This window comes from Mauremys mutica, chromosome 4 (genome assembly GCF_020497125.1).
Source record: "Mauremys mutica isolate MM-2020 ecotype Southern chromosome 4, ASM2049712v1, whole genome shotgun sequence".
Taxonomy (NCBI): domain Eukaryota; kingdom Metazoa; phylum Chordata; order Testudines; family Geoemydidae; genus Mauremys; species Mauremys mutica.
Window position 1 is genome coordinate 82,796,647 of NC_059075.1, and position 24,532 is coordinate 82,821,178.

Below are 24,532 nucleotides of genomic sequence, written 5' to 3' on the forward strand. Positions count from 1 at the left end.
TTAAATTAACCCGGGGTTTTCAAACTGGGGGTCAGGACCCCTCAGGGCGTCACAAGGTTATTACTGGGGGTTGTGAGCTGTCAGCCTCCACCTCAAACCCTGCTTTGCCTCCAGCATTTATAATAGTGTTAAATATATTAAAAAGTGTTTTCAATTTATAAGGGGTGGGGGGTCGCACTCAGAGGTTTGCTATATGAAAGGGTCACTAGGACAAAAGTTTGAGAACCACTGAATTAACCCCTCTGAAGCCTCAGGGAATGCAGGGGAGGGGGGGTCTCCCTTGGTAGGGCTGGGAAGGATATTGCTCTTCTCATGTGATTCCTCCCCCTAGTAGCTAATTTTAAATGAAGCTACCCTCCCCTGACATGAATCTCCCTATGGCACTGAAATTACATGTAGACTATAATTTGGCATTTGAGAAGTGAAAGGGATGGTAGCTCTAATGGAAAAGCTTAACAGCTTGGCTCTTCTGCAAGCCTCAAACTGCTGAATGAGCTTTAGGGTAGGGAAGGCTGTGCCTCCCAAACAGCCTGGCCCTGCCCCCTATCCGACCTCCACCCACTTCCTGCCCCTGACTGCCCACCCCCCTCAGAATCCCCAACCCATCCTGCTCCTTGTCCCCTCACCGTCCCCCAGAAACCCCACCCTCCACCACCACCTCAGAGACCCCACCCCTGCTCCCTGTCCCCATCCACCCCCCCGCTGAGTCCTGACAGACCCCCCAGAATGCCCATGATCCAGCCCCCCTGTTCCCTGTCCCCTGACTGCCCCCCCCAACCTCTGCCCCCTCCCTGTCCCCGGAACTCCCTGCCCCTTAGCCAACCCCCCTGGCCCCAGCCTCTTACCCCCGGCTCCCTTCTCACCCGGAGGCTCAGCGCGTCGCTGAACAGCTGCAGCGTGTCTCCAGCGGGGCCTGAGCCCCACCCCCCTCAGAGCCGTGTGATGAGGGGGCGGGGTTGCGAGCGCCACGCTGAGCAGAGGGAGCTGAGCTCAGCCTGGAGCTTGCAGCCCCGCCCCCTCACCACGCGGCTCTGAGGGGGGCGGGGCTCAGGGGCCTTGCCAGAGACACGCTGCAGCAGTGTCTGGGGGCGCTGTTTGATGTGCTGAGGCTCCGGGAGAGGGGCAGGGGTAAGGGGCTGGGGCGGGAACCTCCGCTGTTCTCTTCGGGGTCCCTGCGGAGCCTGGGGCCCGGGGCAAATTGGCCCACTTGCCCCCCCCTCTGGGCGGCCCTGTAATAAACCTATATTTAACTTAAATTAAAAAATCGGATTTTTTTAAACTATCGATTTTCATCCATCCTGATTTGTGTTTTTAAGACTTGGCATTTGTTTCTGTATAAATTCTACTAGCACTTGAATGTTGATCTGTTAATGATAATTACAAAATGTTCGTGCATAGAGGAGTCTGCAATTTTGTCTCTTTTACCACATCTGCCTGTCTCCATTTGCTGATGAATACTGTAAACTGTTTCCATTTTAAGGATCTCTTATTGGCTATCTTCTCAGCCTGAAATTGCCATTAGCAGGAAAAATAGTCGTGGTGCTTGATGTCAACCTTATAACTTAAAAACAATTAAGAGATCACATGAGATTCAAGTCAACATCATTTTTCTAATGCTAATGTAAACTAAAGATGGTGCCATTCATTTTAAAAATGAGTCAGGATAGACTGTTTATGTTGCAGAAAGCCACACAGAATGACAATACCAAGGCTCCAGGACTATGTACTACAGAAATAAATCAAAATGGTGGGGGAAAAAACAGCATTTTGTTCTTGTTTGGCTAAATAAATTAGGGGTGCAGCCTCATCTGGAATACTGTGTGCAGTACTGCTCACCCCATCTCCAAAAGGATATTGCAGAATTAGAGAAGATTCAGAAAAATGTGAGAAAGTTTAGGGGCATGAAAACATTCTCATAAGAAAAGACATTGAAAAGATTGGGATTTAAAGGAGACGAGTAAGAGGGGACATGTTAAAAGTACATAAAATGATACATGGTATAGAGGAGGTAGATCAAAAACTTCTATTCTTCCAGTCTTACAACACAAGAACAACAGGATATTCAGTTATATTAAAAGGTGATACATTCATAATTAGCGTGTGAACATATTGCCACAAGCAGTCACTGAGGCCAAGAACTTGGCAAAATTCAAGTGGATAACTAGGTAGATAAAATAGTTAATGATAACATTTTGGAGGGTGTACGCATAGCTTAAACCGGTCTCTAACTAAGAGATCTAGTGATGGAGGCAGGTTATCCCACAGCTACCACCTGTGGGTTTCTTGCGCTCTTCCCCCCCGCCCCACACCCCTCCCCCAGCATCTGGTGCTTGCCATTATTGGCAAGATGATAGTGGACTAGAAGGACTTCAGCTCTGATCCAATCAGGCAGTTCCTATGTTTGTGGTGTCCTGAATGATTTGTAGATTCATACTCAGTTCATCACCTAAATACTGCTCAAACAGCAGGGTAGAGGAGGCAGAAAGGGCTCTCTGTGCACATACTTTCCAACACCAATGTGACATGTAGTTTCTTCCTATCCTGCTCTGACGTAAGTAATAATAATACGAGTTCAGCTGCTCGTCGTCAGTTAACAATGAGCAAGCTGAACTAACTTAAATAGTCTAGGACTTAATAGTACTCCAATTGCATCTTTTCTCGGTGTATAAAAATTGCTATTTGATATTAGGCAAGTTTAAGGGGTGGAGGAAAATCAGTGGATACGGACAACAGTAAAAGAAAATAGTGTCTAGAGCATGTTACTATTTGGCCATATGTAGAAATGAACTGAAGCTGTGCCATTGTTTGTTTGAGATGTTCTATCACAGTGATCAAAGTAGAGGATATTCGATGGAGAGCACCTTCCTTCAGTTAAAATATTTACAATGTTGATTCATGACTCCATGTGTAACACATCTTGGATGCCACACAAGGGGTAGTTCAGTAGTATGTTGTATTTTGTGGTGGTTATTTTGTAAAAGATGTTAAGTGAAATGTTTTGCTTCATTAATTATTAAGCTCGGTGAACAATATTTATTGTGACATTTGACATGCTGAATAACTTTTGAACAGTTTCATTAATGACAGTTCCAGGTTAAATCAATGGCGCTCAGTATAGTCAGCTAGCCATAGAACACAGTGACTTAAATATAAATCTTAAAGGTTTATTCCAAAACCACAGATCCAATAGTTTTACAATATAATATTTTACACTAATATTGCACTTCTCATCCAAAGATCTCAAAGTCTTTCCAAAGATAAGTATTCTATATCCTCTATTTTATAAATAGAGAAACTGAGGCACAGAGTAGGCAAAATGACTTGTCCAAGGTCACATACACAGTCAGCGGCAGAGCCTAAACTGTAGCTTATGTCCACAGACTATGTGCAGTTGTAACGGGTTAGGGTTACACAATAGCTAACTTACTGTTCTCTCCTTTTCTGTGAGAATGCTTTTGGATTGTGCTAGCCCTGCTGTCAGTGCTTCTGTTACTTCGGGCTCATGCAGAGCTGGGGAAGGGGTGCGCACTGAAAAGCAAATAGAGAAGAGCATAAAATAAAAGAGCCTGTTAAGTGTCAGAATTCTTCAAAGGAGTGAAATTGAATTATTTCCTGGATCTGAACAGAAATTAAAACCCTCAAAATATCCTGTTGGGCGTATGAAGGAAAAAACAGTAGATATAATATTTGTGGGTAATGTAGAAGTAAATAGTCAACTTAAGGAAATCAATCCTTTTGCCTGTTGTACTCGGGGGGTGGGGGGAGTGATGTGACATTTAACTCTGAACTAACCCAAATCTCTTCCTTCTGATTTCATGGATAACAGTGGAAATAAAGAAATTGTGCATATATTTTAAGATCTAGTTTATATTTTCCTGTTGCAATGTCAGTTGACTTCCATTTTTGTAATGGATTTTCCTAATTTTAAAATATAGAAATTCTGTAACTTCCTGTGCTGCTCCCCCCATTTTTAGAGTTGAATTTTTTTTTTCTAATTCTTATCTAAAATAAGGTCTTTTTTTTTTCTTGTAGGTTAACAGTGAAAATGTAGTGAAAGTTGGCCACAGGCAGGTGGTGAACATGATTCGACAAGGGGGTAATCACCTAGTTCTTAAGGTTGTCACAGTAACCAGGAATCTTGATCCAGATGACACAGCTAGAAAGAAAGGTACATTTTTCTCTTTGCTGTCTAAATTTTTTCTGGTACTGCTCTAAGGAAAACAAGATGTAGGCTGGAGACTATTTACATTATTTTAGAGACTGCTATATAATATATTCCTTATCTTAAATATGCAACAGCATTCTACTATGTAATCTACAAGCTATTTACATTTGCTGAAGAAAAAGCCAGACTTCATTTATAGGTATATCTGTGCAGAAAAAGATATAGTTCATTCTCGTCATGTTCATTGCTGAAGTCCATCTTCCTAGATCATTCTGCAATGTGCTTTTAAGATTTTATATTCAGACTTTTTAACATGTTAGAGTATTTGAGGGAGATGAAGAAAAAAATCTCTCCCTTACTCAAAGCTATAAGCAAAAAGGCTGGGATTTTAAAACACACTTGGGCTTGGGCCTGAGCCCAATTCTGGGCTATGAGAATTTTAATTTTGAGTTCGTTTGAAAATACTGCATCTGTAAAAATAAGAAAATGAAGCACTAAAATATTTAGCTTGACATGTTAATAAAAAGAGCAATACATTTCGAGATGCCCACTGGTTAAAATAGATTGAAACTGCATGGGTAGCTATCACCACTCTAGCCAAGGAAGAAGAGGATCTCTCCCTCAGCTTTTAGCAGAGGAAAGGGTGTTGTGCTCACCCCCCTTACCACCTCTGGAGAAGAGAGAAGCTTCTGCTTCAGTAAGAGAGCAGATATTTTAGGATGACTTGATGTAACTTCAAACATAGCAAAATTATTTTCAGAATGTAGTATCTTTGTACCAAATAGGAGCTTTTTCATCTCAAACCACCCCACATATTCCCATTAAAACTAAAGAGTTAACACAAATGTTATATTTATATTAACTCCTTCAGTTTTAATGGGGATTGATGTGCGGCATCCCATGTACTAAAATTAGACTATACCCATAAGAGTTGTGACAATTCTTTGTATTCTTACTTTTTTTGGTATTTAATCTCCCAAATTACTTTGTAATTGCACTTGATCAAGGGTACCCAAAGTTTGCTTAAGCAGGAACTGCTGTAGCAACTTGTTAGGAGCCACTGGAAGCACCTAATTTGTATTAATCAGAGAATATTGTTGCTGACCTCTTCAGTACAACAGTGAGAGACACATGAACTTCTTTGCTCCTACCATGGATGTTCCATATTGATCAGTGTGACCTGACAGCTGAGGTCTCCCTGAGGTAATCCTACGTATTAAAGATCAGCTTTCCCCCCCAAGCCGCATCAACACTGAATTCTGTGGGCCTGACTTTAGTCATGCCTGCACTAGTCTTTGAATGGGAAGGATCAAACAAATGAATACCAGTCCTACTAAATGCATTTCTGTTCAAAGACGTGCCTTTTGAAGCACTGCACTCTGTTTACTTTGCTTTTTAATAATCCACTGGGAACTTAGATTTTTATATTGTGTGTGTGTGTGTGTGTGTGTGTGTGTATGTATATATATATATATACACACACACACATACACACTGAGCCCAAATAAAGCTTACCCAACTACTCTTTGTTCCATTATTTTTAACAATGGTATTGATAAAGCAATTCTATCTTACTGCTACATGTTCCAGACACACCTAGCATTTCTTTATACTGACATAGGTTATGTTTTCTGCCCATAAATAAGGCGAACTTGTGAATTTGTGAATGTTGACACTTCGCTACGGAAGGAGAGGTTGCTAGATTTTCTCAAGTCAAGCAGTCAGTAGTCCTCTACTCAATGATGTTGACTTTTAGCAAATTAACATCTTTATAATCCCCCTTTTGGGGGACAAGATTATTCAGAATGTAATGAAAAGGCAACACTTGAATCACCTGGAGGTCACACATTTCTTTGATCCCTGTCAACCGTGGTCTTGGTTTGGTAATTGTACAGAGACTATCCAGGTCTCTGTGGCTAAAGATCTCTTCCTGGTGATGGACAAAGGGTCAGGTGACCATTAAACATCTCTCTTGTGCAGACTTCTCAACAGATTGGTTGCAAGGCCACTGGGGGAGACAGTGAGGCAGTTTGGCCTGTTGTACAATTAGTATATTCACGACACAGCATTATCCAGACTCAGTGATTAATATATAGCTATGTCTTTACTTTCCCAGTGTCTAACTGACAGGAGCTTGGATAACAGTAAGGTGAATGAGCCTTAATTCAGATAGGATGTACGGGATGCTAGTTTAACTAGAGAGTATGGCATGAATTTTGTCGGTCTCCCTGATTGGTTTGCTACTCTTTGTCAAGGTGCTTCATAGTTTGATATACTTCAGGATCCTTGATTGCTCCTGGTCTCCCCAGAAGTCCCCAGTTTTCCTATCTACATTCTTCATGATGGAAGACAGTTTCTCTATAACAAATGACTCTCTTATGACCTCTCTTAATTTGCTCTACAGTGTAGCACTCCTTGAAAAGCACTTGGAAGCTACACGTGCTGCAAAAACTCTAATGCTCTACTTCTCTAGCAGTGTTAACTTTACATCACTGTTCCAAAGACTGTGCACTGGCCTATAGGTACAACCAGATGTTTGCATTAGTCTTTAAAGACTACATGATTTGGCTCCTAACTACCTGAGGAACCACCTCTTTTCCTATCATGACCACTCAGGTTAGCTTGTGCACTCTGATTTATGTATCTTCAGTGGAGGTTACTGAAAGCTGACCTTAAGGGCACAGTGTAAATTATATCTGTGTCCCTGGGCTACTGCCTGAAATGATGACATAAATTATTGTGAGGCAGACTCTTTTTAAAGTTATTTTTTGTACATGTGTCTGTACACAATGTGATAGGTAGATCTACAAAATAGAGGTGTATAAATACTTAGCTTAAAGATTTCTACTGTATATTATTATAAGCCTGCTGATTTTTTTTTGACTAGCTGGTAGGAAAGCCAGAAATGGTTAGAAATGCAATCCATGAAAAGGCTCTTAGGCCCTTCAGAAAGCATACTGAATGTTTTGTTTCCTGCCTCCAAAGAAATTACTGTGTACATTTATTTGATGTTGCTATAAAGAATATATTGGAAATAATTTTTTTAAATCTAATCAAAATGTATATTCCATGTGATATTTGGCTGAATCTAAAAAGTGTATATGTGAATATACAATGCTTCAGAGATGTATATTTACTTATACTTTATATCCTTCTATTTAATGCAAAGCCCCACCACCTCCAAAGCGAGCTCCAACCACTGCATTGACCTTGCGGTCTAAGTCAATGACCTCAGAGCTTGAAGAGCTTGGTAAGAAAGTGTTTTTAACAAGCATGCTGAGATAATGGCGATGTAAAGAAAACTTAAAATTATTTTAAATGAACTGCACCCATGTACAATACATGATATAGAAAAGTTTCAGGAATGCTGCATCTCTGGAGAGTTCAAAATATGCATGATGTGCATGAGTGATTTTTTTTTAATGTGTGCCTTTACTGCTCTGCAAGAGAATGTTGATACATTTTTTTTATGCATCATCAAAGTTTGGCATAGTAATGCTGTATCATATTTTATTAGCTTGCTTTTTAATCTTTCAGTTCATCTAATATTGTTTTGTTTTAAATTTCTGTGGCCTCTCATTAGTGGATAAAGGTAAGTTGCCAGAAGCCATTGTTGAAAAGCTGACAGTTGTTAAAACAGTACACCTTCAACTGCAACTAGTTCTCGTTAGACTCTCTAATCTGAAAATGTATATATATTAATATCACTTTGACTCTTCTGTTTGAAAACAAACTTAATAGAATATTCCGTTAACTTTTAGCAATGCAAAGTGATGAGCATTTTAGTGTCTGGCTCACTAATTCTAAGTGATGTAAATGTAGGTGTCCCAGCAGTAGGGTGTATATTGTAGATTTGTATAACTGCTTGAGATTTCTGATTAAGTCTACATGACAGGAAGAAAGGAATATTTTTTTCCGGTTGGGTCAGGAGAAAAGTGGTACTTCATCAGCCTAGACTATCAAATGTGTTATGATCTGACAGTATTTGCAAAAGACAAAAATAAATGTATGTTTAGATACAGCTGTCTGGCTAGGATAAATATCTGATGTGTCTTATATAAAGGAACTATATCACTCACTCACTGAGTAATAGACTTGATCATCTCTTAGGTCTCTTCTTTCCTTACTATGATCCTGCATGAATTTAACAATATAGGTTTCATAATCATTCAGATGAAAGGAGTCAAGTCTTGTGGATAATTAACCACATTAAGAAAATAAAGGTGATACGTTTGAAAGCACTAACTTTATGTGGAAGGAAGGACACTACCCATTCCTTAAGGGATGAAAACTCTCATTGTCTTTAAGTGGGAGTTCTGACCAAGAAAGGGGTACTGAAACGGGCCCTAACTATTCTGGGTCATATTACAACCAAGGATTATACTCTATTGGTTTAGGCTAGTGTGGTGATTGTACAAATCTCAGATTTTCATAGCTTTGATTATTTTTTGTCATAACCTTAGTTATTTGAATGTAAGTTTTTATTGTCTGTTAATTACCAATGTTTTTCCTTCAGGGTTTAAAATGTGAGACTTTTTTCCTTCATAGAGTATTAAAATTGTGTTTAATTTGAAATCATTCTGGTTTATCATGCAAATCTGCCATAAGCAAAATATTATTTAGGCAGCCCTCCTACCCACCCACTGCCAAAGTCTTCCAGGTCACTGTGGAGCCTGAGGAGATTCCTATATTTCTCCCTCTTTACAATTCTACTGTCATACTGTAGCCTATGTTTACACTATCAGATAGGGGTGTGATTCCCTGCTCTCATACACATGCTTCTGCTAGCTCTTATCAAGCTAGCACAAGTATAAATAGCAATATCGCTGCAGAAGCACAGGTAGCCTCAGTGAAGCCACGGCTTAGCTGTGCAAAGTACAAACCCCCCTGAGCCCCATAGGTACATACTCAGTACGACTAAGCGGTGTCTCCACTGCCACTATGGTACACTGCTGTTTATACTTGCACTTTCTCAGTGACAGGGAGCCCAAGTACAGTAACTCCACACTTAGTCGTCCTGGTTAACGTTGTTTCATTGTTACGTTGCTGATCAATTAGAGAACATGCTCGTTTAAAGTTGTTGTGCAATGCTCTCTTCTAATGTCATTTGGCAGCTGCCTGCTTTGTCTACTGCTTGCAGGAAGAGCAGCCCATTGCAGCCAGGGCCGGCTCCAGGCACCAGCGCAGGAAGCAGGTGCTTGAGGCAGCCAATGCAAAGTGGCAGCACGTCCAGGTCTTCGGCGGTGGGTCCTTCAGTCCCTCTCGGAGGGAAGGACCCGCCGCCGAAGAATGAAGCAGTGTGGTAGAGCAGCTGCCGAAGTGCTGCTGATCGTGGCTTTTTTTTTTTCCCCCTCTCTTCGCTGCTTGGGGCGGTAACCAAGCTTCACAATCCTCATAGCTGTGAACAGTATTAAATTGTTTGTTTAAAACGTATACTGTGTGTATATATAATATATAGTTTTTTTCTGGTGAAAAAAATTTACATTAATTCGTATGGGGAAATTAGATTTGCTTAACATCGTTTCACTTAGTCGCATTTTTCAGGAACATAACTACAACATTAAGCGAGGAGTTACTGTATGTATATGTGAGCAGGGGAATCATACCATCCTTCTAGCAAAGGAGGACTGGAAAGAACTCCTTCAAGAAAGAACAATGCTTTAATTGGCTCAAAAAATTGTTGTTGTGTAGCTGGAGCTGTTCTCTACCCAAAGGTGGACCATTCTTCAGTCCCAGCCCTACTTATCCCAGGGGATATTAATTAGCTCCACGCAGAGAAGGCTTTATGGCTATTGGCATCCTAATCAGAAACGATTTTGAGAATCAGTAAGGTAGCTGCACTTTTTTTTTTTTTAAAAAGCATGTCTTCCCCTACACTTCCATCCAGATGGGGCTAAACAAACCCTCCATTTTCAAGGCTTCCTTGGCCCAAAGAATACTGTTTAAGCTCAATCCGGAGGTACATTGTCCCCTAGAAGGCTGCACAGTACTGCATAAATTCTTTCATACAGAAATGTTCTTATTAATCCCCATTGGACACAGGTTGGTTTATGCCCTGAAGTACGAGGGGGGGGGGTGTATTTATACTAGATTTATATATGTGAATAATGACAACATCAACAGTTGACAATAGTTCATCTAAATCTAGTAAACTCAGTCTCAATGATGTCCTGTAGCAAAGAGTTCCCACTACTTATGTGCTATGTACAAATGTATTTTCTTTTATCAGTTTTAAATGTGTTGCCTTTTAATTTAATTGAATGTTCCCTTGTTATTGTATAGCAAGAAAGGGTAAAAAGGAATTCCCTTCCTTTTATATCATTCATTATATTGTATATCTCTATCCTGTCCCTTCTCTAGTCTCCTCTCTAAACTAGACAGTCCTAATCTTTTCAACCTCTCCATATGGAAGTCTCTCCCATCACTTTTGTTGCCTGTCTCCAAACCCCTTCTATTTCTGCTTGTATTGCCATATTTTTACTCTGTTCTCCATAATAGTGCATGGGTGTCCCATCAACTGCTAACCAATGGCAGTTGCTTTTATCCTACAAAGAAATTAATCCAAAGTATTAACTAATGGCATATAAAATTTGTCTACAATTCATTCCACTTCCAAACTGCAAGGATGTTAAATGCCCTATTTTCATAGCCCATTTATATATCATAAAAGTGCCCACATTGATAATTTTTAATTTTAAAAAATAAATCTCACACTTCATAGCCAAGGTATCTAAGTTTTATAACAATAATTTTCTATATAGTCAAAGTATAAACCCTGATAAACTGGGCTATGCCAAGATGTTTGTTTAAAGTGGTTTGAAAAATACATGCACAATCCACAGTTAGCATAGATTGACCTCTTAAGAATAGAAGAAAAATGTTTGTGTTCAAAAATCAGTCAAGGATTTAGCATTTAAAATGGGCTTACCTTCAGAATTGATTTACAATTCATTCCCTTTCTGTTTCCAAGCTTCAGTACGGAAGAAGAAGGGTAAGGGGAAGCATTTTGTCTCTTGTTTAATCTGTTTCTCACCTTTCCATAGTGAAAGATAATAGCATAACTATAAATGTTGGCATATGGTCCAGTTTATTTTATGGTGTCAAACGTACATTAAATATTGTATATGTTTTTAGTTATTTAGCTGATAACTTGCAAACACATAAAGAATTAACTTTCAGTCAAAAAAACACATTTGAAAATATTTCCCTCATTTCTTCCTTTGTCTTCTCTCCTCCATCCACTCCCATTTTTCTTCTGTCCCAGGTTTTTTCTCAAACCCTTGCATATCATCTCCTCAGAGTTACTGTGCTAACTGGCAATCACTGAGAAACAGGGGCAAGTAACATATCATCAGTGTAGTCTTACATCAGTGATTTCACTTGCCCTCTTAAATGGCCAAATGTTACTCACATAACCACATTGTCTGCCTCAGGAAATAGGGACTTCACACACAGCTTAAATTCTGACCTGGAGAAATGCTGCTCTGCACAATTTCAGTTTTTAATATAACCTCTTCCACACTGTCCCGTATGCATGAACTGATCCATAAGGTCACTACCCTCTTCTCATTTAAATCTCTCCTTGAGACCCGCATTTGCTGGGATTTCTATACAGCAGTCATCCACTTAATGATGGCTAGGTGGAGGGGCAGATAGATTGACCTTTATTTACATTTTGGTAAAATAATAAATATATGTATATACAAGTTTGTGTTTAGCTGTATCCTCCTTTCCTCACCCTTTGTATATCACTTACTTTCTTAGACTGTAAGCTCTCTTGGGCAGGGACTGTCTTTGTGTCTGCATAGCACCTTGCCCAAGGGAGGGCCTCAATCCTGACTGAGCCTCTGTGTGATACTTCAGTATAGTTATAATCAGTGGAAGAAAGTTATGATTGCTGATAGAAAAGATTATTTATTTGTAGGTAGCATGCCTCTTCAGTAGTGAACTATTTCTTCTGTATTGTGTTAGGATAATACAGAGTAAATTAGTTGTTTTCTTTTTTCTTTTATTTTTTTTTTAAATCTTTCCTGACTTCCCCTCATGTTGGAACTGTTTTCTGCTGCTAGCAAGATCAACTGCTGGTACATTTTTTTGCTCAAGGCAAGATTGCTTAGAAACTGTCTCTTCAGAATATGAAGGAATAAACAGTTATTGGTTTTCTGACTAAGATTTTTATAGCAATAAATAGATTTTCATTATATGACTATCAAGAATTTTTACATTCATTTTTGTAGGATAACTCTATAAAATTAATATTCCCTAGTTATAGGGGAGGGGACTTTTTTGTGTGTGTGTTTGTTTTCTGTTTGGTTGAAGGGAAGGGTATAGGCTGTTGGTATTTCTCTTCAGATAGGGATAATATTTAACATCCATACATAAAATTCCAGTTAGGTAATAAAAACTTTGTCATATAACCTCAAAGAAAAAAATTACCTAGGCATTATTCTAGCTTCTACTCAAGTTATCATATCACAGACCACTGAAACCTCAACAATACTAAGTCTGCTGCATTGACATTTTTCTGCTCACCACAATTGCCCACTACAGAGGGACAGCATCAGATTTCAAAACACACTTTTTTAAAGTACGAATCCTTTCTGTTTTTTCTTTTGTTGCTTGTAGATAAAGAATTAGTGAATGTGTGAGACATAGCAGTCTGTAACCTAACAAATCTCTTTATGTTGCAGCATCATGTTATAAAGCCACAGTTAGGGTGTGTGTAGGTGCCCCCATCAGTCTTGGGGAAGATCAAATAATTTCATGCATTAAATTAAAATAAGTAAAGAGGAGAAACAAATTTAAAAAGTAAAAATGAATTGATTTAATTTGTATTTGTAAACAAAATTGCTTAATTGGCTATTTGGGGAAGAAAATCTTCATAATATTGCACTTCATTTATTACCCTCATGACAAAAATTAATAAAATATTAGCTAAAAAGTCATCTTTCTAAGTCACTAATCAAATTACATTGAACTCTGAGTGATATGTTTTTCCCCACCATAATTTGTCATTTTATTTCAGTAGTCATACAAATAACGTTGGAAATTTGAGATTTATATTTAGTAGAATTAAGAGAAACTTGAACTCTATTTATTAAAAAATAAATAGGTGGAACTCATGTGGCTTGTGAAAAGCTGCTTTTAATTTTTTATCTTCAATTAGTATTTTGACTATTTAATTTTAGTCAAGTTTTTGATTGATACATGCTCTACATCCAAAAGGGTCCAAAGATCTCATGATTTTGCTAGCAAGGAATGGATTTGATTTATCAAGCAACTTCATATTTTAGGGCCTCTGCAGAGAACAGCAAGGATTAGCTGTTTTAGCTGGAGTAGAGAACTTTAAATGGTTAAGAGAGAAACTAAGATCTGGAGATAACACAGATATTATTCCATTTTTGCTGAGCCTACCAAAGACTGTGGTACAATAAAGTATGGATTAGATGAGAGGAAAATAAATAAGGATTACAAAATACTGGGTTAGTGATGGCTGGAAAGTTTTAGATGGTGTCCTTTTAGTATCCAATTCAAAAACAAAACATCTATTTTTGTTTATTGGGCTTAAGGTATAATGTAGGACTCTCCCTACTTTTGGCCAGATTACCTGCTAGTACAATCTTGCAGGTATATAATAATCATCAGCACAGAAGTCTGACAGGTATCTGGCATCAAGTAGTAGTATTTATTTATGAGAAAAATATCAGTTAATAGCATTCAAAATGAATATTATTGGCTCTGTCCTCCAACAAACATTCATACTCCATTCCATTACTGTTGTCCATTGTTTCAAAGGTGGCACACCTTAATGGCATCTGAAACAATGAAATCACAGAGCAAATAAATATGTGAATGCTATATTAAGGTTGAAACAAAAAAGTTAACTTGTTTGAAGAAATCATGAACAGAAGGCCCTGGATTCAGAAACCATTTTTAATTTCAACGTGGTGGAATATATGATCGAGATTTGTCTGCAGAAATAAAATGGAAATAACAACAACACCCCTTCTGCAACTCCCTTGATAACTTCCGCTACCAACATTGGTTGTAAATAGGAAAAAGGTTTTCCAGACCTTCACCAGACACTACATTGAAAGATAAGAAAAAAAATGGCACTGCAGCTCCAGGTTTAATGAAGAGTACCTGTAGAATGTTCTTGTAAGTAATATATTTTTGTTACTTATTGGAAGTGTTAGTTGATATTGTAGTCACAAGTAATGATAATGAATCTTGGAATTGTTACCATTAATTAGGACATGCAGTAATGGGTTTTGAGGACAGAATTTAGAACTTGTATGCCTCTGTTATTTTTGTGATTATAGATATTCTGCCCTCATTTATACTGATGTAGCTAAGAGTGATTATTTAGACTTTAGAGAATTTACTGTGGATTCACACCAGTGTAGCAGAGAATAGAATCTGGCCCATATATTTGCCATAGCTGTGGTTTTTTAAAATATTAAAGTATTTAGAGTTAGAGTATTGGGGGAAGAAAAGACTTTGCTTACATTTTCAAGTATCCATAATTTTGGGTGCCCAACTGTAAGTGCTTTGAGTCTGACTTTTCAGAAACAAACTCTGGAATTTCATCTGAAGTCAGTAGGTAAACAGTGGGTTTACCTACTGTTAAACAGTGTAAAGTTTACCTAGTGTTCAGTGTGGGTGCTGAACACTTCTGAAAGTCAGGGTCTGTGTCTCAAGTTGGGCACATAAAATTGTCACTCTTGAAAACGTTGGATGTCATGAATAGAAATGAGGTTTTTTTAGGTCTCCACATCAACATACAGCTGTCAGTTGCAATCAGTATTATTATTATTAATTTTTATTACTTTAAACCACATTAATCTGATTATTCCTAAACATGAAGCCCTTTCATGACAGGTACTTAGTTGTTTTTCTTTGCCACAGAACAGCAATTGAAGAAGGTTTCCTCACCATCCAAATAAGACAACAGTGTGGGAAAAGCTGGAAAAGAAATCGTAAGTGTTCAAAGGAAACAGTTTTTGTGGTATTTGGGGCCATGTGAGTGGGGATGCTCTGGCATTTGTGAGAAGAGAATTCTTATGAGTTATCATCAGTTAAATATGTAGTACTGTGTTCAGAGCAATGGGCTCTTTGAGCAGTAGAAAAAGGCAGAGATGTTTCCAGTGTGATACAATTGCATAAATAGAAAAGTTTTCATTTTTTTAATATGTTCTCTCTCTCTTTCAGGAACCAGGGAGATGCACGACAATCTCCCGCATGTCACCCCAAAAAAACTTTTTTTTTCTTGCCATTTCCCTTTTTTCTTCAATTGTTCATTATTCCATGTTCATTAACTTCTTATAAAGCTTAAAATAAATGTTTTAGATAATTTGTGGTGGTCTGATTTTCTTTCCTTGGTGTGAAAACTACGTCTCTCGGGATATAAGATTGCAAAAATGACTTAATTTCTTTTATTTCTTTCTGTCTGTCTTATTTTTTCTTTTTTCTGCGACTGAGCCCAGTTTTCAAATGCTGTCTCTTAAACAGGACATTCAAATGCCATTTTCTGTTCTCAGTCCTTAAAATCCCACCTGGCTTGCAGGATGGGGAATGGTTTTTTGTTTTTATTTTCTGTTCTTGTTTTTATTTTGTATACAGGGACCCAGTGATACACAATGACCATTCCTCTTGCAAGGTAGGAAACTCCTTGTAAGGTAGGTTGAATTTTAAGGCTTTAGGCACATTTTAAATGCCTTTGTGCTTCTTGGATATTGGACATACTGTTAAAGAGATGGTGCTTGAAAATTGGGCCTATAATAAGAATTTTAACATACCAAAGATAGCACTTGTCCATGTCTGCCTCTCTTAGAATTATCTTTTAAGGGTATGATATGTTCATAATATGGAAACGTGATCTATATGCACTGAGGTGAAATATACTGAGTCATAAAAGTACATATAAAGCCTGCTTGGAAAAATAGCCTAGATTCCTCTTAATTGTGAATAGATATATGCCAAATACTCTTGTGTCATGTTTTGCTGTTTATAGGTGATTGATTTATATGTTTAGTTAATCTGTTGTTACCAGCAAACAGTTTTTATGTTTTAATATTTATTTTTAGATATTTTATCTTTTTCTTGGTCTTCAAGTATAATGGGAGGTATTTCAAAACAAACATGTTGTATTTCTATCCAATTTTCTTAAAGGGAAACTTTTTTTAGATGGTTTGTCTTTACTTTCATGCTGTTCAGAAACTGTAGCTTATTTGGAACTATGTTGTAAAAGCTGGCATGACTTTCTCCTTTTACTACCCACTGAAGTTAAATTTTCTGCATAGTATTTGCACCACGGTAAATGTTTGAATCTGGTGTTATAACTAGGGTGTGATCCTGCAAACTGCTGTTTGAGTGGAGCCCTGTGGCCACATCAAGCATCTTGCAAGTCGGTGGTCCACATTTGTTCCTGATTAATATATATGTCCGCTGTGGCAAATTCTCCACCATGGAGCAATTTAAAATTGTTATCTATGAACATTGGCCTAACTTTAAATAGAAAACTGCAAATCTTTTATTATGCACAATTTTTTTAGCACAGGTATCTTTTTAAAAAAGAAACTGTAGAGGCCATTTGAATCTGACATATACTAGTCACTTAACCTATTCAGTGTTTTAAAACCTTAGCATTACTGTATTCTTCCATTTTAAAAGAATTTGTTTGGCAGATTTTGATTGTTTATATTATTTTCTTATCACAAGTGAGAATCCCAAAGTGCAGATTTGGATCTGGATTTTACCCTTCAGAACCAGGTTTCAGAACCAGGGTTTTGGCTGAGGCCATCTCTATGTTATCACCCCATGCACTAAAGAGTTGGCTATACTTCAGTCTTCCTAAATTTTCTTCTTTTGAGCTAATTTTTTTTCCCACCCAATCATACTTGTACAGGTAACTCAGGCTAACAGTTTCCAGCATGACTGCCTAAAGTTAGTCATGTAATTCTATCTTTAGACACCTGCATAAGTGAGTGGCCTAATTTTTCAGAGGTGATGAACATCTAGTGGGCACACAATTGCAGGTGTTCCTCCCATCACAGTCCGGGCATCTACTTTAATTAGATGCCTAACTTTAAGCATGCAAGCTTGTAAACATTGGCCTAGACCCACTGTGCTTCACTTACCTAATTTGCACTCACTTCTGATTCTGATCTCTATGCTAAAAACAATGAAAATTCTCCATAAACCAAAAATAACTGCACAAAAGTGGTTAAATTTTTGACAAAAATAAATGCACATAGTTGACAAACAGATTTTAAAAATACACATGCATTCCAATACCTGTGCATAACTGAGTATACCTTTAATTCCAGTACTATCTAGATCAGGGGTCAGCAACCTTTTGGAAGTGGTGTGCCGAGTCTTCATTTATTCACTCTAATTTAAGGTTTCGCGTGCCAGTCATACATTTTAACATTTTTAGAAGGTCTCTTTCTATAAGTCTATAATATATAACTAAACTATTGTTGTATGTAAAGTAAATAAGGTTTTAAAATGTTTAAGAAGCTTCATTTAAAACTAAATTAAAATGCAGAGCTCCCCGGACTAGTGGCCAGGACCCGGGCAGCGTGAGTGCCACTGAAAATCAGCTCGCTTGCCACCTTCGGCAGCCATGCCATAGGTTGCCTACCCCTGATCTAGATGCATCTAGTTGTTCCAAGGGAGGGGGTATATAATAAGGTATATTTGTCCCCTTGCCATTTGACAAAGACAAATAAGTGCTTTTTGAAGATTAATGACAAGAAAAAAGGAAGCATATATTGTGTGTGCTGGTGAAAGCAGTGAAACTGAGATGAACTTTGCCATCTTACATTTAGATAAGGCAGTGCATCAAGAATTTGTGTGCTTTAAATACATAAAGGGCTACGGTTTCAGAAGTGTGAGAGTGCGGGAGGGATGGGTGTACTGGATGGCCATCAGTTTTCAAAAGAAAAATGTACATGCAGAATCTTTGAATGTGGTTGATTGCAGATGCTAGAAAAGGTGGGTGAAACCACAGCATGAAGATGCAATTGGCATTGCATTGAGTTTTGTATAATTGATTGTACCTGGCACAGTTTCTGTCTGTATCTATCTTAGGTATTTACAAGGCACCTATCACCTTGGTACCTAAGCAGTTTGAAAAATGCACCTGCAACAGGAGGCATGATGCAGATACAGGCAGAGGCCCAGGTCCAGAGCAGCAGTGGCAGGTCCCAGGAAGCTCCTCAACTGCATTACAGCTGTTGTTGAGCTCCTGGCTACACTTGTTGTGCTCAAGGAACATCTCCACCTACCTGTCAGCAGGAAGACGCTGCCCCACAACTCAAGTCCAACAAGTCCATTTGTGGGGAAAACTAAAGATAATGGAAATGGCAACGATCCAGTAGCAGAGGTGAAAAAGAAATTGTGGGATTTGAAAAGGAGGGATTCTTAAAGAGCAGCACACTTCAGGGGAGGGATCCACTGCCAGTCCAAGTGGCAGGTAAGGCACAACACAGGCTTAAGTGTCTCAAATTATCTCAGATGAACAAAAATTAATTAAATACTTCTGTCCCTAGAGTCTGTCTGCTATCCAATGCCCAGTGTAGCCTGTGCTCTGTTCTTGGCCTGCTATCCCTACAGCTGGGTAGGCCTTGCAGTTCTCTTTGTTTACATTGCGTTTTCTGGTTTGTAATCCAATCTCCAGCATTCTGAATATGTTTACTGGCAAACTTGAAGGACCAATACCATGCAAGTGTGACAACACCTTTCATGGTGCATGGAGCCAGCACTACATGGCAGTACTCCAACACCATGACCTTATCCATGCCTCCAATGGTGTAGTCCTGCCTCCTGGCACTATTTAGCAGACGTCCTGCCTGCAGCATCCAGAATATGTAGTTTGCTATATACAGAGCAGGGAATGGGAAAACACAAAATAATGAACACAGAGATATGACAAATGTGTCACTCTGGCCATCAGAAGTTACAGCATTGCATAAGCTACCACATCAGAAAAGACTGATTGAGTGCAACAGGCACATGAAAGTGTCAGTACAGTGTGCACATAATCAGCCAGTCCTGTCTTTTGCCAGAGAAACAGAGGACTCATTTGACAACACAGAGGAGAGAGGGAGGCCTATAATACTGGCTCATTAGTCACTATGCACAGGCCAGCTTAAAGAAATAGTCAGGTCCGTTGATAAATGCAATAGAATCAGTAGGCTGAAGCAGAAACCATCTCACAGAGATCTGATTTTGATTTTGGAAAACAGGTGCATGCTGTGTGACCAGACGTTAAACTTAAAAGGGCAACGGGCCCTAAACTCCCAGATCTTTGGTATCTTCCCTGCTCACCATGTGCACACTCCTTTCTGACTTCCCTACTAGACAAATTGGGCAGTGGCTGAAGTCTCATTGTGTCAGGGTAAGGTGGAATCAGTGACATGGAATGAGTCCAAAATTCATGACACAATCAAAGCTTGTTGCTTCACCCCTTAAGGTATTTGTATGCTGCCAGGAAATAAAATGACTTTGTGAGAAGTGTAAGCCAGGTGTTCAACTGTGCAGTGTTATGTACCACTGTGAACAAGCTGCCTTATGTGGGTAGAGGCATTATTTGATTGGATGCAAATTATCATTGAGGTCAGAGGGAGTCTGGACAGTTCCTCACATTTCCCTTTGCCTTTGGCATCTCATCATGGGCAGCCACAACATGGTGCTTGTGCCCACTATGTTTAAAACTTCTTCTAAAAAGAGAGAAATGTCGTTTAAGCCAATTAAGAACAGAATTGGTTTGTTGATTCACATTTTGTTAGATATTTATGGTTTCTGTTGCACCAATGACCTGGCATATTTACTGTTGCTTGTGAGGAGTCAGCCCATTTCCAGGAGGTAGGGTTGAGGCAGTTAGTTCAGGTAACAGTTGAACTTTTGTTTTAATTCTCCTGTCACCAGTTGTCAGGGCAGTGAGCCACTTGGCCATCCATTCCGCCAGCTGAGCAGTACAGTTTCTAGGCAAACCAAATTTTCCATTTCCACCATGGTAGCTGACACACGACTTTCACTGTTTCAACATAGCAGCTGGTGCCATTATATTAATGAGTTCCAGTCTGAATTTATCAGGGCAACCTTTAGTCATCAAGGAAAGGATTTCTTGGGCAGAAACTGATACCTTTGACACTGTGGCCTGAGCTCTTGACCCTGAGCTAAAGTTTCCATGATTGCCCTGCAATGAATGAAAGTGTGTGTAAGGCTATGCCTGTGATACCCCCATGCCCATATTTAATAAACCTTACAAAAAGATAGTTACTTGGATTGGTTGAGTGCTTTGTTAAAAATAATATAAGTTATGAATTTAGTCTCTTTTTCATTAATAGCTAGTTAGTAAACCTATCCCAGTATCTGTGAATGTATTCATTATTCATAAGTATTCGCCAATAGTTTTAATAACTATCAGTCCATTAGTTATTCACGAACTGTTTGCTTAGAATATTTGTCATTTGTGTGATGATGATACTATGTCAGATGATACCGTTTCAGCTCCCTGACTTGGAGACAGAAAATATTTAAGTAGGAGAATGACAAATTGTAAACTTTCATAATTACATTTTTAGAGAAATAACCACTTGTGCTAATATTTGTGAAAGTTTCCAGGGTCACAGACACTTTCATAAATATCGCCCAGATATGTGTGAAAAACAAAAATAATGCCCCCCCCCACTAATTCATAAATTAGTGGGTTTTTTCTGTTTTTGCTCTTTTTAAAAAAAATTCTTTGACTTGTTCTGTTATTTACCATTGTTAGGAGGGCTCTGTTCAAAGTGCTTGGCAGGAGAATGGAGTATTCAAATATGGGGAAATTTCTGATGATGTATCAAAAGAATGACACATTTTGTATGACCAATGCCACAACTAGAATATATATTCCCTTTATCTCTCTGATTCCATACAAATTAACTGGAATGTGTGTTTGCTTTGTGTGGTAAAAAGAAGGCCCCTGTTTTTGCATGTCTACTCTAATAGAGAAGTGTTGAGAATTAATTTTCATGGTCCTATACTGTAGCTGCTAAAAGATAAAAGCTGTGGCTGTCTGAGGGGAAATAGAATTGCAAAGGCAGCAGGTATTAGAGGGATAATGTCCAAGTCCCTTTCAAAATTTTCATGCAGTGGAAGAGCCAATGATTGTATGACAAACTTGTCCCTAATATTCATTTCCATAAGGAGCTCATACCTTTTTACAAATACGATCTCATCCTCACTTTCCATAAAACATGCAACTGGACAGTCCAATCAGACACAGACCGAATGTGAATACTTTGAATGTGAATACTTTAAAGTAGTGAATATATTAAATGCACAAATAATATCCAGCATAAAAATTAATCAAATTAAATAATTATATTAAATCATTAACTGTAAGTAGCCCTTTAGATAAATATAATACTCAAGGCATTCAGATAGTGAGTGATGAGGACCCTAATGATAATCTAGACAGACAGAGATCAGTGTATAAATGTGCTGATAGAGGGATCCTTGGGTCTCTGAGAAGGGGTCCTAACAACCAAGAACAAAAATGTATATAAAAATCACTCCAGGAACTCCTGAACAAACAATAAGCCCATTAACAAAAATGATTAATCTGATCTCAAAAGCATCCATCAGACAGAAATGCACAACTCCAGCTGAAGTTCTTAAGAGCAGCACATGGTGTGTATCAGAAAGCAGAATGTAGTCCTTAAAGAGCAACGTGGTGCCAGGGCATAGATATGACATCCTAGCACCAACACTACAGAACAACCAGTTAGTCAGTGCTGATCAGCAGCTGTTCTTACTTAGATGTGATAGTCTTACAGTGGTGCTTCCACATATCCCTTGCCTGAGAGTGAAAAATGCAGGCTCTTTGGGCTAAATTATTGTATTATTTAGCCAAACAGCCCCAGATAAATTTCTTATCAAATTGTCTCCCCAAAACATGTGATAGACTCATTACTTATTTGTTTCAAGCATGAAAAGGGTGAGGGTTCCAGCCACAAATGTGAACAAATCAGAAATGGTGCTGAGTAGATCATACTGTAATGAGAGCCGATGATTGATGAGTGCAAAAAGTCTAGTCATTTTCAGTTGGTGGGAGTATATTTTTATATATGGGTGGATTTAGATTAAGCACATTTGCAATGTCCTCTTCAATAGCATAATTAACCACTCCTCCTTCCATATTAAATTGTGCACAGGGAAGCACTTGCACCCACATTTCCACCAAACGTCCTCAGTCAAGGGAAGACACAGCCAGGAGAGAGCAAAATGAAGTTTATCTTACATGGGAAAAAAAAATCCTGGAGAGCAATGTCCTCAAATAGGATCACATACTGTTTGGAGAAAGCAGTGAGAAAATAATGCATACATAAAAGATAAGGCTTGGGAGGCCATTGCTCACAGGATAAATGCTGTTGGCAACCACAGTTGCTCTACAGCTATGATTGAGGGGGGGAACCCAAAACACGGGGGGTGGAGGGGTGATATGAAACGTCGGACAAAAGAGAAGATAGCCAGCAGTGCTTCAGAACAGCAAAGGGCTACCACACAGACCAGTGGTGGAGCACATCTGACACCACAGGAGACTCAATTGGACAATTGACCCTGAGCTCATCACAGGGATTTCTGACTGTGACACCACTGCAATTCATAGGTGAGCTTTTTGAGAGGTTCACTGACACTTTCTGTCACAATCACAATGAGGTGTATTGGTAGTTATGCCATGGGATCCAGCACAGTTGTGTGTGTTATGGGTACAGGACAATGTGCACTTATATAAAGTGGTTAGTAACTTCAACTGCCACATACCCAGTTCAGCCACTAAACTTTAGTCTGCCCTTCTGTTTGCCCAAACACAAACACTGTGGTTTTCCCAATTGGCTTCTTTCTATGTGTTGTCCAATGCATGTAGATTCCTCCATCTTCCTGGCCTCAGATACAGTGGTTGTTGCTCCTCTATTTGATTGCCAGATGTCACTGGGGAACAAGATGGGGAGGTTCCTGGATGCTCGGGGCAACCCAGACGTCAGAGAGCGAGCTCACCCTCCACGCCTGAACAAGAACAGGAATCTTCAGAGCCTGCTTCCGATGAAGATTCACCAGCCAGAACTACAGAGAGTTGGCAGTGGCCATTGTCGTCATCAGAAACGCACAGCAACGTTGGGGAAGATTTTGAGGGATTTCAAACACCGGAGCGGACTCCAGAGTGTACAATGGACATACAGTCTCCTGGGGATCAGTCACTCAGTAGGACTCCTCAGTTTGAAAGTGACTCTCCTGAGGAGGAGGGGAATGATGAAATGAATGAAGAGCACCATGGTGTTCAGCCTGTCCCTAGGGATCAGGGTTGGAGAGGGCAGCCCCACCTAACAGAGGGGGAAAGGCTGTTGATGGAAACCAACAGTAGGATTGTGCAGCTGCTGGAAAATATCAAGAGGGAGCATGCACAGTCCATGGGTCTCATGTCACAGTCCATGGGCCGCATGGAGCTGCAGCTAGGCATTGTGGCTACATCCACAAGAGCCATCCATAACTACCTGTCTGAGATTTTAGCTTTCCTCAAACAGCCAAGGACGCAGGTCCTTGAAACACGTATCTCCCAAAGAGCCACCCCCCATGTTGAGTTAACCAGTGCCTCGACATGGACTGGTGAGGATGCAGTGGCAGCCTCCACTGTATACTTACCAGGGGATCAAGGAACAAGTGTCTCTCGAGAACCACCACAGGCCACTGTGCCTCGTTGCAGTGGCCGGCTGCAGAGAGCCATAACTGAGAGGGCCTCGTTGCCCATGCCTACACGCCAGGCAAAAGGGGGAGGGAAGAAAAAATAATCACTAACTATAGGATTTTTAGGGTTTTTTTATGTGCCTGTCCTTTTAATTCTTAGCCATAAGGCCATGAGTGGCAGAACTCAACCATTTCTACATTTTGGCTAACATTGTATTCTGGCTGACTAGATTAGTCTAACATTTTGTAGTTTATATTTGCATTGTTAACAATGTGTGCTGCTGGTATTTGAAGAACATTTGCCTCTGTTCTTTCACTTTAGCCTCATGAGAGCATTTTTTTACACTGTGCCAGGCATTCATTGCTTTTCTTACAAATACAAGTCATTTCTTGAGGCAGCTGTTTTTTGAGTTTTTTTTCTTCATTACCCCCATCCCCTCTGAGCAAGCATTATGGACTTGGTGGTAAGTATACAGGTCTTGGCAATACTAGCCTCAGAAACTGTGTTCAATCAGTTTTTGCCTGGTGTTTCTGGCATGCTGGCCTGAGGTGTTGGGGTTAGCCTGTAAGTGCCTTTTTGGATCATGATCATTCTTATCCTCTGTGGGTCTGACAAGGTCAATCTCTAGC

General features: G+C 39.3%; 1 protein-coding gene and 1 long non-coding RNA gene across 2 annotated transcripts in view; both read left to right on the forward strand.

Moving 5' to 3' along the window:
* The window catches only part of SHANK2 (SH3 and multiple ankyrin repeat domains 2), a 700,055-nt gene that overhangs the window by 637,906 nt on the left and 37,617 nt on the right, over positions 1 to 24,532 (forward strand). Inside the window, exons 19-20 of the mRNA XM_045014265.1 lie at positions 4,033 to 4,168; positions 7,335 to 7,415. Of these exons, the coding sequence (XP_044870200.1) occupies positions 4,033 to 4,168; positions 7,335 to 7,415 (217 nt within the window). The remainder of the gene's footprint in view (positions 1 to 4,032; positions 4,169 to 7,334; positions 7,416 to 24,532) is intronic.
* On the forward strand, positions 14,834 to 15,520 carry LOC123368967. The gene is made up of 2 exons (XR_006578943.1): positions 14,834 to 15,144; positions 15,377 to 15,520. It is a non-coding gene; the product is annotated as an uncharacterized LOC123368967 (long non-coding RNA).